The 15,575-nt window shown below is 40.0% G+C and overlaps 1 protein-coding gene across 1 annotated transcript in view; it reads right to left on the bottom strand.

Annotated features, from left to right (window-relative positions):
* The window catches only part of HS6ST1 (heparan sulfate 6-O-sulfotransferase 1), a 121,646-nt gene extending 106,985 nt beyond the window's left edge, over positions 1–14,661 (bottom strand). The window contains exon 1 of the mRNA XM_075570344.1: positions 13,741–14,661. Coding sequence (XP_075426459.1) covers positions 13,741–14,249 — 509 coding nt within the window. The 5' untranslated portion in view covers positions 14,250–14,661. The remainder of the gene's footprint in view (positions 1–13,740) is intronic.
* Between the last annotated feature and the right edge of the window lie 914 nt (positions 14,662–15,575).

Below are 15,575 nucleotides of genomic sequence, written 5' to 3' on the forward strand. Positions count from 1 at the left end.
TGGGCGGCCTTATAGCCCAAGTCAGCTGCGCACAGACAGGGCTAGAATTCCATTCGAATTTAATGACATTCTCAGACTAAGCAGTTGATCTTCTCAACTCTCCCTGCAGAAGAAAAAAGAGAAAGAAGATTGACTTCATAGGAGGCGTCAGTGAGTGGTGGGAAATGGGTTCCCTCTGACCAGCGCTGATCGGGTCGGTAATAAAGCGGTTTAGGGCTTTGCAACCTGGCAGTTCTCAGCCCGGACTTTGCAGCGAGGCAGCTCGTAAAACCCTGCGCGGCATCAAAGGCGGGTTAAACGTGATCACCATTATTACACACTCGTTCCCAGCACATCTGGGGCTCGTTTTATCTACTCGGGGGAAGGGGCGGAAATAAGTACTTGTTCCCCAAACAATTTAAGAGATTCATTATACTTAGAGAGCCCAAACGTGTGGGTGTGTGTGTGTGTGTGTGTGTGTGTGTGTGTGTGTGTGTGTGTGTGTGTGTGTGTGTGTGTGTGTGTGTGTGTGTGTGTATGTACACCGATAAAGAAGGGAACCGAGGAGGGGTTATGACTCTTGCATCAGCCTATAAAGGAGTAGATAAAAGGTGCAAAACGGGAATATTCTAGGAGTATATAAAGAAGAGAAAGGGCCCTTCCCAAACTAGCACTCTTTAAATGGATGGAAAGTGTAGCCACAATAAAACAATCTTCACTCAAAATTGCTAATACAATAAGATATTGAGATAGGTCAATTTCTTCTAATCTATGGGATACTATAAATGGTCAGACACAACAATCCAACTCGAAGTGCTGACATGAATCAGCTACTACACATCAAAAAAGGGGTAGTGGAGTAGAGTAGTGAAGAGCCAAGTGTGGCAATGTGGTATGAGTGGTAAGTAGCATATTAACCAGATATTAGAGGTAACTGAATTGGCACTAGTCGCCTATTCCAGTGTAACAGATAAAAACCAAAATGAAAGTGGAACCGACACTCGAAACACAATAACCAGTGTGCTAAAAAAAAGTGTGAAAGAATGTGGGGGAGGGAGGGGAGAGCACCTGTGAAGCGCTTTTAGCGTGAAACGTACGTCGGTGCTTTGCAGCCACCCGTGACATCAGCAACACAAGCCAAGTCTGTACCTATTGTAGAGAGAGGACATGTGCGCTCAGATCGGCGTGTTTCTCGCACTCTAGCAGTCTCTGCAGATTAGCTTTTCCCTATTGAACTTCTTTTAAACAGAAAAAATGTAGCTTAAAACCTACAAATTTGGATGCAATTAGAGAGCAACGCCTCAGTAACCCACATATCCACTATACAAGAAGGCCACAGAGAGACAACAATACCATGTTGGCCCAAAGAGCAGACCACAGTAACTAACATTGGACCATTTTATTACAATTCCCAACACTGCAGTCACAGCTAAAAAAAATATTTGGTGTGCCAACCTATAAATATTTGGGGAGTAAAAGTGCCAGTGTACTGTAGATGAACAATGCAACGCTGTGTGTTATGAAGATACCAGCTGCAGACATTTGGTCTGAAAAAAAATAACACATCCACAGTAGGGTCAAGGGAGCACATCAGGGCAATCGTAATTTGAAAGCAGCAATTCTTCCAAAACTGAAATAAATATTACAACAAGATTCAAAACCGGGAGGTCCTCAGGAACTGAACAGTGTTATTTTCAGCCCACGGTCATTTGAGAGAAAGCAGCAAAGTCACCCGCCTTCCCATTGGCCTGCAGTTTAGCAGCCATTTTGTTTCCCCGCGATGGGAACAGAACACCTAAAAAACTGTAAGAGGGGGGGTCCCAGGAACGAAAATTCACACCCCAGAAAAAAAGCAGATGTGTACACACAGACACACACTCATTGTAATAAGTATATTTACACTGTTAGAGCTACATAAGAAACATAATATTAATACAATTATAGTCAGTACAGTACCATGTTTTTGTTACATAAATCCGACAGACGCTCATCCTCGCCGTACACACTGTGAAATTCCCCGGAAGGGATAAGGATGGGTGTGTGTAAATCAGACAGTAACATACAGTGTGTGGGTGTGGGAATTTGCAGCCGAGAACAAATATGTGGTGAGATTCGATAACTCTGAAGCTTGAGGGATTACCACATTATTAATTTGTTCCCACTTGAAGAAGAATCCTATAAGCTGTTAAAAGCTGCACAGACTGTCATTTCATCTATGAAAAACCCGAATGTTTCCCACCATGAGGTATCATTCCAGAAATCCATTCAACATCTAAAATCGGGGTTGTCTACAGCTGGAGCTGGTGGGTGGGGGGCTCAGGGGAAAACGTGAGGAAGGAATTCTTCACGCAAAGGGCGGTGGATTCGTGGAATATCCTCCCACGAGATGTTGTGGGGAGAGGAGAACACGGTAAAGACATTAAAAACTGCTTGGGATAGACATAAGGATATCCTAAATGTGAGAGAAACCTAAAGATCAAATAGGGTCTGAGGTTGTAGAGCAGATTAAAAAATGGGCAGACAAGGTGGACCAAGAGGTCCTTATCTTCCGTCACATTTTGCCCTTGGGTCAAGCTGGCCGATCGCTCTCGTTTTGACCATTTGCTTAAGACTTTCCTTGTACAGTATTTTGTACAAATTCCAAGAGAGAGAATAGTGCAGTGCCTCAAAGCAAACTTTTTTGTGCCTTGATGTAGACACCAATAGCTATGAAAAGGGGCAACCCTGTCTGCTCTCGGACCTTCCCAAGTAGGAGAAAGTACTGAAAATCCCTGCTACCTGAAATAAAATGACATGGCCGACAGAAATCGGATGACAGTATAAGACCGCGCCCATGATCGGTGAGGCCGCGCGGAGGAGTGCGCATGCGGCGCGATCACAATGCCTTAAGGCAATGATCGCGGCCATAGACCGCACGTGCGCCTGCACGAAGAATCAGTTACATTTGATTCTGCGGTGCGACGGTCAGGACACATGAGCGGCTCACCCAATGAGGGCCCCCCCACAACGCCCCCCGATCGCATCTACCTAGTCCACAAATCACTGCAGCGAAAAACGTGGGTGACGTCACGCGCACGGTCGTGAGCGCACACCGACCATGGACGCGGCCTTTGTCCAGCTTGAGGATGGCCCAATACAAAGTGAACGCGAAATGAGCAGAGGATTCTGGGAAAAGGGATAGCATCCACAGACTCACCATTATAACTACAATTGTTTTCAAGCCAGTAGATTTTAATTTGCTATTGGGGAAAATACATACTGTATGTCAGGTAGTGCTTAATAATTGGCTGCGCTTATGTGACTTGCTTGGCTCTCCAAGTTGATTTTTGGACAGGACTGTCTGTACCTTTAAAAAAACAGTTTCACGTTCGTCCGAAAAACGAAACTACATTTAAGAATAAAATACACAGAACAATAATAATAATAATAATAATCTTTATGATTATAATACTGTACATTGAGAGGGAGTACAAGGAAACTTACCAAGCAGGAAAAGCCAGTACAGTCATAATAATTACATTAGCAATTACCCACTTGTTTATGTTTCATATCAAAAGAGTAAATAGATATTTCAGTAAAGCTTTGAAACATAGGGTTGAAAAAAATTAAAAAATAAAAAGCGTACACATAGCATATTTAAGTGCCCACCAGCAGCATATTAAACCCTTGGCAATCTAGCATCGTGGCTACTATTATTAAAGCAGCAGTCTGCATGGTATTCCATTTTTAAATCTGATGCTTTGCTCAGAAGGTACAAGCATCTGAAATATTAAGTGTCCAGGTTAAAAATGAGCACTCTCCAGAGCCCAGTGCAGTGTCAAGGTTACTATAGAAAGCTCAGGCGCCAGATATTAAGAAAATTGTGGTTTTTATACACGAAAGACAACTTTTTATGAAATTGCAGCACATGCTCAGGGAGGTACAATACTAACATTATAGGAGTTAAACTTATATAGGCTTATGGGGGGTGGGGGGGAGGTTGCTGCTTTATGTATGCAAAACACACAGCTTTTGTGAAGCGTCACTTAGCAGAACTGAGAAAATACTCCAATGTTAAGAAGCAGTTTAAAATAAAATTAAAATAATTTAAAAAAAAAAACAAGGGGGGCCATCTTTAATAGACCCAGAAATAAAGAATTAAAACAAATGGGAAAGTGAAAGCATTTTATATATGTCTTTTTTCTTTTTTTTTTTTTAATATATGCGCTACGTGACTGGCTCATAAAATAAACATAATCAACCAATATTTACCTATGGATATTTGTATAAGACCAAGATTCCAGTGTGGGTGGTTCTTGTGACTTTTGCCAATTAAAAAATTAAAAAATAAATTATATATATATATATATATATATATATATATATATATATATATATATATATATATATATATATATATATATATATATATATATATATATATATATATATATATACATACATACATATATACATATATATATATACATGCACATACATACATATACACATACACACACACACACACCACCGGTCTACACCTAGCAAAGAAGGGTTTATCAATGAAACATTTTCATTTGAATTATTTATGTATAGAGGTGGGAGGTTCCCCTTATCCCATTATGCACAGCAATAATTTAACTGCTCGTCTAATCAGCTGAAGGTTGCGAGTTTCAGCCAATAGGAGCGCAAGAGCTGCCCTGAGCTCTTAAGGAGTTTCTTAAAGAAATTTCCCAGCCGGTGCTGTGTTACTTTTGACTGCAAGCTTGGAACAAGAGGGTGCAACAGCGTCAAGGGTGTCCATCTTGAGTTTGATTCCTGCTTGGGCTGTACTCTCAACAACTTTATTTACTGGGGTCTTCCCAAAACGCGTTGGTCCATCACAAAAATTGTTTCCTGGTAAACTAATACAATCTGGACAAGCTACCCGTCTACCTGAACAAGCTCCTCACCCCTACCACACGCAGAACTTACCTGAGATCTGACTCCAAAAAACTGTACATGGTCCCTAGGTTCAGCAAAGTATCCGGCTGCTCTTCTTTCTCTTTCCGTGCACCCCAAAACTGGAACAATCTACCGGAGACTCTCACAGCCACCACCAGTCTAAGTTCTTTCAAAGCTAAAGCTGTCTCACATTTTAATCTGGTCTGTAACTGTTACATACGCCTATAATATATATTATCTCTGTGTATGCTATGTCTTGTATGTAATGTATACCCTGTTCACTTCTGCAACTATGTATTTGTAACAATATATTATTTGTCATCTTAACAGGACATACTTGAAAACGAGAAGTAACTCAATGTATTACTTCCTTCTAAAACATTTGATAAATAAATTAAAAAAAAAATTAAAAATAAACTAATAAAAATATAACCTTGACAAAAAAAAAAAAGGTCCCCAGGATTTTATCAGGTGACATTACCACCAAGCTTCCTCCGCTGTGTAAGGCTGAGGCCCCGCATGCTACTTCAGCGCCCGCTGTGGCGGATGCAGCGGAGACGAGAACCGTCCCCTCAATGGCGCCGGGCCCGCTGAGAGGGGGGCCGCAGCGCTGTGGCGAGAGTTTCTCCTGCTCTCAATAGAATTGAGAGAAGGACCCGCGACGGAGCGCTAGGCCACGCCCCCCGGCGGTTCAGCCAATGAGGGCGAACCTGCCGGGTGACGTCATGGCCACGCCCTTGTCACTCTCCCGCCACGCCCCCCCCCCCAGTCTCCGTTCCTGCAGACCGGAGAATCGGCTGCACGCGCCGCCAGCCTCGCGGGCGCGCGTGCAGCGGAGGCACTGGGGCCTTAGCCTAAATGAGCAAGGTTGTCTATCCATATAGAAAGGGGTGTGACACATTGATATGCTAATCAGCGAGAACAATAAAAGGCTGGCGGCAGGCCGAGAAATCAAAGCTAAACAAACTGGCAGATTACTTCACCTTGCTACATTAAATCAGGAGCACATTTATTGGTGTGTGTGTGTATATGTCTGTACACACACACACACACACACACACACACACACACACACACACGTTGTAAGGCACATTTATGAAGGTGCTATAGTCAGGATTAATAGATACATTGTATAAAAAATCCTACACACTTCTTGATAATAAAAAAAAGAGATCCAGTGAGGGACCGTAACACGTACAGTATATCATGACAAAATAAATGATCTTATTTGAGATATATATATATATATTTTTTTTTTGAGAAAATACATGCATGCACACTCATACACAGCAGACACTACCGCTCCCGTTAACAGGGAGCTACCAATATGTTGGAGATAGACTAGATAGAAGAATATACTATATAAAAAGCATTATTTAAAAGAAAACAGTTCGGATTATATAACAAGCCTTTCAAGGGCAGTCCCTCCTAGGACAAAAGTGAATAAGGACCGTGGCATGGTTAATAGATTAAATGCTGCTGATTAACATTTTAAATAAAAAAAATAAAAAAAAAGACCAGGACGTACAAATATTGTGAAATTGTTTGATAAACGTTTAAGATTTGCATGGTGAACAAAAGCTTCGGTGTTTATTTACAATCGTTAATATCTTATGCTGATCAGACAAAGTGTTAGTCAGATCTTTGTTAGCAAGGTAATTATTAAGCACTCAGAGAAAAGTAGCTGGAATTCATTGTTATTGGAGAAAAGCAAACAATGTTCATATTTCCCCAGATACAAATAAGACAATAGCATGTTAATAAGGACGACTATTACACCAGTAGGCAGCTTAAGAAATACATGTTTCATCCACTATGGGTTATTCTTCACAGATTTTCTACAGACTTGTAAACCAGAATATTTGACAGACAAGTGGGACTTCACCTATAGTATCTGTACAATAAAGAAAACGTGCTTTCATTCACCGTTTTCATGTATCACGATTTTCATTTCCACTTCATAATGAACCGACACAAATAAATGAGCAATACAAACATTTATTTTCCGGAGGGTAAGTTTGCCGTACAAATCCTTCAACCACAAAAAAAAAAAACCCTGCAGCTGTTGGTAAATCTTAATTTAAGAACAATAAGACCCAGTCACAATACAAGCCTGATTCAGCAGACAGTGATGGGATGGGTAATAGAGTAGCAACAATGAAAAGAATTCCATAGACATCTCCCACAATAAAAGAACTGAAAAAAAAGAAAAAAAACTATTTATTTGAATACTGTAGGTACCCAAGACAAGCGCGTTAGGGAAAGAACATAAAAAGGCATTAGAACTACATGGCGGAGAGGCTTGCAACTGCATTACCTAGGAGATCATTGGGGAGGCTTCATCCAGCAGTGGGTCAACAAGGTCTGAAGAGGATGATTATATAATCATCACAATTTTCAGCCCTTGTCAGTCCACTGCTGGATTAAGGCCTCCCCAATAATAACAACTTAAAGCGCTTCACAATTACAGTATAGTTAGTGCGCAGCACATAGGATTGTTGCAGACACAGTCCCTGCACAGATGAGCTTGCTACCTATGTTTTTGGTGCCTGAGGCACAGGGAGATAAAGTGACATGCCCAAGGTCACAAGGAGCCGACACCGGGAATTGAGTCAGGTTCCCCGGATTTACACTCCGTATCTTTGTTACCAGCGACCATATCTTTACTCACGAGCCACTCCTTCAGCCCAGGTACTGCAGTTGCACGCCCCTCTTCTCCACGTTGCTTCAGCAACTTTTCTGATTACATTCTCCCATCTTACTTTTGGCAGTCATCTTCATCTTTGTTATCTCTTGGAATCAAGTTGTGTGTGTGGGGTTTGGTGTGGTGTGTGAGAGAGTCACACACACACACACACAAAACATGAGTAAATTATACACAGCGGAACCAGAAGGCTAATATTTTGTAAGCTTTCGGTTATATGTAAACTTTAGATCCATGCCTTGGAGGCTTCTCTGGTAGCATAGAGGTTAATGGTGCCCTCTGCCATTTATAGCTCGTGAGTCCTAATGCCATCACTTGGAACTGCTTTAATCACAGCACAAATTCACTGATACACAATCAAACTACAAGTAGAGAGAGATAGATACACACCTCTGATCTCTCGATACTTGCCTCTTCTACTCAACCCAAGGTTACCTTGTCTTTGCATCTTTTATCTCCACAGCCCTATCTCGTCTTAAACCTTATCACTAATTTCTCCCTACCTATGCAATGCTCTTCCACTCAATATTCGTCAAACACCATTGGGGCCAGTGTCTCCCTTTGCCTTATGTTGTAATTTACCAGTTGCACCTATCCCTATTGTTTGTACTTTACATGCCTTGTACAGCGATGTGTAGACTGTAGCGCTATATAAATACAATTACACATACAATGGTTTAAACACATGCTATATACTATTACAGTGTCTTTCAACAGGGGTTCCTACGAACAGTTGGGTTACCCAAGCATCCCTAAAGGGTTCCCTTCAATTTTTCTGGTCATTTGAAAATTGTACCAAATACAGAAGAATTTACAATGCATCTAATTTAAGATGCACTATTAGAGAGGGTTGGGGTTCCGCAGAATACCACAATATAATTATAGGGTTCCTTAACCAAGATTGGAAAACACTATACTATTATACAAAGCTGGATTTGTGAAACTGCACCACTGCCTTATATGCCCCCAAATAAGCCATCAATATAAAATAATGGCAAGTATAAGATCTGTCCTTAATGATGTCTTATTACATTTCACACGGTGCTGCACTGCATACCAGTGGGAATGGCATTTGCTAATACACCTTGTTAGAGACTTCTCATAATATATTTACCAGGCATGGGCAAGCCTTTTCTGAGACATGGGGAAATTTAATACAGCGCTGATCCATTTAGATGGCTTTAATAATATTAATAAGCTTGGTCTCCCAAGGGATTCACAGTACAGAACTACAAACATTAAATATAATTATTTGCATTTTCTGATAGATCTGGGAAGGAGAAATATTTTAAAGTGAATTAAGTGAAAGCGGAAATACAGCTGCGTTTTTGTAGGGGGAAAAAAGGCTGCCATATCTCTCAACAAATAAAATAAATTAGTATCTAAACTACATTTAATAATTCAGAAATATGGTGGAAAAGACATGAATTCATTACCTATAAGTATTCCAGCCTCATTACTAAAAATAATAAATACAGTATGTGAATCGCTATTCAGAGTTTATTGTTAGGGTGCTTGGTACCCCACAAAAATAGTTCTGGTTCTGTAAAAAGCGATGATATTAAACAGGGAATATAAAACCAGTAACGTTGAAGTGATACTTTTATTTATGGAATGTTGTTTATTTATCTGATCAGCCAGTTTTTGGATTGAGATATGTATGGGGAATTTCATCTAAAAACGTCCTGAGCAGAATAAACCCCTATAAGCTACAAAATATAGTGTAGTATGACAATCCATCCAGTATGTATGTGTATAGTGTGCATATGTTTTATTTATTTACCTACAAGCATTTCTGTAACATGAAATGACGCTTCAGGTGAACTAAAGACAGGGAGATTTAATGGCATAACTGTAAGTGAACACTTAAAAAAAATATATATATATACTGTATATATATATACTGTATTTATAAGTACGGTATAAAGTATGCCAAGATATTTTTATAAGCCTCATCTAAATTATTACTACTATTACTTTGAATAGTATGGAGGGGGATAGATTGTAGTCTGAAGCGCTTATTTCCATTATGTGTTATAATATTATGTCACATGTATTATTACTGCTGTGAGGTGCTATATATATATATATATATATATATATATATATATATATATATATATATATATATATATATATATATATATATATATATGCAAATATAGCTGTATGCTCATCTGCATGTCTTAGGCAGGTCTGCAACCCCACCTTTCCCCATTATCACCCAGCATACAGCACTTCCACTGCAGCAAGGGATTCTGGGAAATGACATGCAAATGAGCACACAGTGTCACTTTTTGCCTCAATAACCATTTTTAACATGGTTCCCTATGTTAAAAATGGTTATTGAGGCAAAAAGTGACACTGTGTGCTCATTTGCATGTCATTTCCCAGAATCCCTTGCTGCAGTGGAAGTGCTGTATGCTGGGTGATAATGGGGAAAGGTGGGGTTGCAGACCTGCCTAAGACATGCAGATGAGCATACAGCTATATTTGCATATTTGCTTTCCTGTGGAGGGTTTTTGTCACTTTTTTTACTCGCCATAACTTAACTCAGTATTATGGTTATATATATATATATATATATATATATATATATATATATTATCCAGCACTCCAGTAAATAAACTTGATAGGTCTTGTGCTGTGGCCATAAACTAATACAGGTATACGTTACCAGCTGGAATGATGGCACAAAGACGACAGCACTCAAAAGTATAATCCAAAGTAATTGTATTAAAGAAATAATCAGCACAAAATACAAAAAGTTTCGATCCGCACAGAGGGATCTTCATCAGAGGTATGTGCACATTCCTGCTGGTAACGTATACCTATATTTATATATACATATACACACACACACACACATATACACACACACACACACACACACACACACACACACACACACACACACACACACACACACACACACACACATACATATGAAACAATGCACAAGGAATCATATTTCAGAGAAAGAAGGGTTAGAACAAGACATTGTGTGCGCTGAAGCGGCACGGTGAGAGGCTCAGGGGAAATGTGAGGAAGTATTTTTTAATGAAAAGGAGTGGTGGTTTCGTGGAATAGCCTCCCAACAGCGGTGGATGAGGCCAACACCAATGAAGAAAAGTAAAAATGCTTGGGATAGACATAAGGTTATCCTAAATACGAAAGCCAGGGATCAAATAGGGTCTTAAGTTTTACAACATATAAGAACATGGGCAGACACAGTGGCCCAAGTGGTTCTTTTGTGCAGGGGTCATTTATTAAAGTGCGGTTGTGCCGATTGGGGCACCATCACTCACACGATAGAGCCATGACTAATGAATAAACCCATTTGGGTATATCAGTTTTTTTATATTATATATTTTTTTTGTGTCCTATGTGAGGCTGCTCCTTTAACTCAACCATGTTGCAAGAGTTCATTCTTGCATTGCATCAGATTATTGACTCCTGAGGAAGTCATTGTTGGCGAAACGCGAGTCCAGAATGCACCGATTACACACAGTGACTGACAAGTGCAGACAAGACAGAAGTTTCGCACTGTAAAGAATATGCCCTCCAGAAGGCACGTCAGCCTCCGGAGAAAGCCAGCGATCGGAGTCTCGAGGTTGGAGCTTGAAGCTGCAGACCAAGCAATATCTTACACGTGTTTCTTTTAATAAATCATTTCGGTACTATGAGAAAAGCTTGTAGCATTTTTTTTTTAAACCATTGTGAATGACATTTTTAATGTGTTATAAAACAACAAGCATTTTTTTGTTTCTATAGCAACATTTACAAAGTCACATCCCCCTCCTCTTCTGAAACAGGCTCTGGCACACCCCTTTTTGATTCCTGCCCTCTCCCTAGCAGTGCACCAATTACCGCCTGGTCACATGATCTTCCCCACTGAACTTTGCATCTTTGGTCCCCTTCTGCTGCACTGACAGCCATTTAGTGAACCCCCGAGTCGAATCTTCGATCACAGGAGAACGGGTCTATCGACAACTTATCTAATTACTTATTGTGTGGATTGTATTGATGCACATATTAAAAAAAAAAGGGGGGGGAGAATATATATATATATATATTTATTTTTTTTAAACGGCAGCTTGGACTGCTGCTTTAAATTTGTTGCCACAATCCCGCGGTGTTTACACTATATGCCCATTTTTAACCTACCAAATGTGTGCGCAATACATATATTCTTTTACGTGCTACACTAATGTCTTGCCCTTTCTTATTCTGATACGGGATCCCTACAAAGAGGAGAGAAAATATCAGGGTCTGGACCAATACACATTTTGCAACAAGAGTTGATATATGACTGAGTGTATAGATTGAGACTCACACACAGCTCTTTTCACATTATAAACTTTATTTCACTAAAGAATCCTTTATTTATTTTTTTACACCTCTGCGCTCCACCATTCCAACAAAATCTGTATCTATTGCATCAGAAGCAGTAAATGAGGTCTTCTGAAAAGACCTAAATGTCACGAAGTGGAGAGAGTAGCCTAAAGGTAGTTGCTAAACACTTTGACCTGGCTGGTGAAAGTGTCATCTCTATATGACCTCTGAATAAGCCATAAAAAGCCTGAAGGTTTAACTTCCTTAAGTTAATATCATCTTGCTCTGCTTCGGGAGCCAAACATGAGATTGCGAACTCTGTGCCTGTAGATTCTATGTACAGCGCTGAATACACTATCCGTCCCTTATACTACAACTAAGCATTGAAATCCTTCTATTATCAAATCAAGAATGTGTATGCTGACAAATATACAGTGTACATTAGAAGACATTAACAAATAATTCAGATTTAGTGCACCTCTTTGATATGCAAAATAAGACTGCATTTTTTATGCAAAAGTTAATAATAGGAAAAGTTAACATGATTGGTTAAAAAAAACTTTGGCTAAAATTTGATGGTATATTTTGAAAAAAGAAAACAAGCACCAATAACACATTTTTTCAAAATATCCTAACAGTACTGAGCAGAAATTGGACATTATGGGAAAACTATTTGATAAGAAAAATGTATCCCAAATACATTAAAAAATATATAATTTAAATTTCAGGTTTCACAGAAATTTTGGAAGACATAAAAAAGATATAGGTTTTAAAAATAGCTAACGTCTATTGTTACAGAATATACCAAGACTTTTGCAAATACTGTGCTTTACCCGAAAATAAGAATTGCCTGTTTCAACCAAAGGAAATCTCTCAATCTTCCCATTCATTTGCTTTAGGCAGAAGTAGAAACATGCTTAACTTTTCAGGTAACGATTAGGGCGTGTTCCTGAACAAAGGAGAACAATTGGACTGTGGCTGTTCCTTAATTTTAGGGAATATCCTATATTAGTGTGTGTGTGTGTGTGTGTGTGTGTGTGTGTGTGTGTGTGTGTGTGTGTGTGTGTGTGTGTATATATATATATATATATATTTTAGTGTCTACTTCCTTCACCACATTGTGAAATGAAGAGATCTCTTATATGGCTATAGCACGTTTCCACAGTAAGAGGTGTCCAATATAGACCAACATGGGGCAAGATGACCTCACCCACCTTCTGAACTTCATAGAAGTCACCTTGCTTATAATCAGTAGGAAATGCAATTATTTCCCCTGAAGTATCCCTGATAAACAGGTACCAAGATAAACATAAGATTGCATTCATCCATTTGGTTAAGCACTCATCTCTTTAAAAAGGCCAATCCCTCAAATTGCTAGCATTTTCTCCAACAACTCCATCATTGCACGTTAAAAATAAGAGGTCTCTCTATAGTTACAAAAAGTCTCCATGTAAGGAGGTGTTCAATACTGATCAGTATGGTGGCACTGCAACCTCACCAACCCCCCTGGTTTTCATGGCTGACTCCCATAAATCAACATTTGGAAGTAGATAATGCTCTTTTACTATCGAAGTCTCCCTGATATGGGGGCAGTATGAACATAGGGTTAGGCAATGGCAGTCGTATTGGAAATCCCATATATTTAGGAAAAATACCTGATAATTACTTAATAGTTTTTTCCCCCCACTTTATACCCCCCAACATCACTCCAATAAAAAAAAAATAAGAGATTCCCAAATGTTCTTCCCAAAATCTCCCTGTAAGGAAGACTTGGTGGGTAGCATAGTGGCATAACCTACCTTCTGATCTTCATGGATGTTTCCTTCTTATCCAGCACCCCTGGCACACAGTTGGTAAGTTCTGTCCAGTCTGCATGGAGTCCACAGCTCCAACCAGTGGAGAAACGAGAGAATAACCAGGTCTCTTTCCTGTTAGGTCGGTAGCAGGTACACTTCTTCTGCCCAGGTCTGCAGTCGCAGGGCATCTCCAGCCTCACATTTTGTACCAGGTGTCTCCCAAAAGTGGTGCCCCCAGTCTTCTGAATGTGCAGAAACACTATCACATCATCTCCCTTCATGTCAAAGGTGAGGGACCTATCCAGAGCCCTCACTGGGAAAAAATATTTCTTGACATAGTGAGGATCAGGGGTGGGGAAGAGGTCTAGGTCCTCTTGGTAATATCTACTAGGAGATCCCAAGTTCATCCCTGGTCCCACATACTGGTATAGGATCAGCATGAAAAACACTGACCCAGCCAAGATCAGCAAAAATTTGCTGGTCCTCTCAACCATGGTCCTTCCAACACACATCAAATGTCACCATCTCCCAGAGCTTTCGGGTCAATGGTCCCGGTTTGGTTTTAGGGATCTTGAAGGAAATACAATGTATCAAATGTAGATCCACAGGATTCCGGGCTTGAGTAACCAATTCAGTTTCTGTGATCTTCACCCGAAAGCAGCACAGTTCTTACAAAGTAATCACTGCAGAAGGCAGCGGGCTGGGCAGGAGAGGGGAAGGCAGAGACATGGGGGGTTAATTCAGCGCCACATGGGTGTTAACCCTCCCCTCTTATAGGATCTCCTCCTCTTCATCATCAGACAACCGTCTGATCTGCTCCCTTCTTCCATCAGGAGCAGCTCTATATAAAACACAGGCTCCCGGCTCGCTTACACCCTTCCTTCCTGTCCGCACACCACCATGATTACAACCCAGCATGCAAAGCAACTCCTCCTACAGCCCCACATCTACATACAACGCTGAAGCGATGGCAAAGGATTTAACTTTCAGGTTGCCGTCGGCCGCCCGCGCTGCTTTTCTGGTACAGGCTGAGGTTTTAACCCTGCATTCTGAACTGCAATGCATGAGAACTGCATTCTCCACTTAACTGAACCAAAATGATATCTTCTCTTCACAAATTACCTTTCATTTATCTGATGTTATGCTTTATTGTGAAATCTTCCAGTTATTTTCTATGTTGGAGATATTTCTCATTTTATACATACTTTTTGTATTACATTTTAGGCTTATGAAAAATAGGTGCTTATCAAAGGGGTCAGTTCCTCCCTAATCCTAGGGCCAAAGTGTACTAACGACAGTGACATGTTTAAGGGGTCACATCTGCGTAATTGACACCTTTTTTTGTACCCAAACCAAACACCTATAAGTATTTTTAAATAATTGTTTTAAGTTAGTTTGGACACCCTGAGCTGAGACTTGGGAGGAGCTTGCTATCATTCGGCTGCTCCCTCCGGTGAGATATCACTGTGTTCATCAAAAGTGTGCACAGGCAAAGCCCCCTCCCTTTATCTTTACTGGCTCTATGATCAGTGTGGGCTAAAGGTAAGGAAATACTTTCACTGACATACCCCCGGAGAAATGCAATTTGTAATGGCTTCTTTCTGCTAAAAATCAGTATTTTTGCAAAAAAAAAATTTTGTTAAAAAAATCACGAAATCTCATTGACATCTCCGCATAATGTAAGTTCACTAAAAAAAACCATCAGTTTTGTGTCCTTTGTTATATATAAACATACATGTAAGTCACAGAAAACAAAGAAGCCCTGATGCACATCCAATATGACACATTGTGATTAATTTCTATATGTATTTTCTTCTCATAAGTGTGGGTCATTTAGT

This window comes from Ascaphus truei, chromosome 14 (assembly GCF_040206685.1).
Source record: "Ascaphus truei isolate aAscTru1 chromosome 14, aAscTru1.hap1, whole genome shotgun sequence".
NCBI lineage: Eukaryota > Metazoa > Chordata > Amphibia > Anura > Ascaphidae > Ascaphus > Ascaphus truei.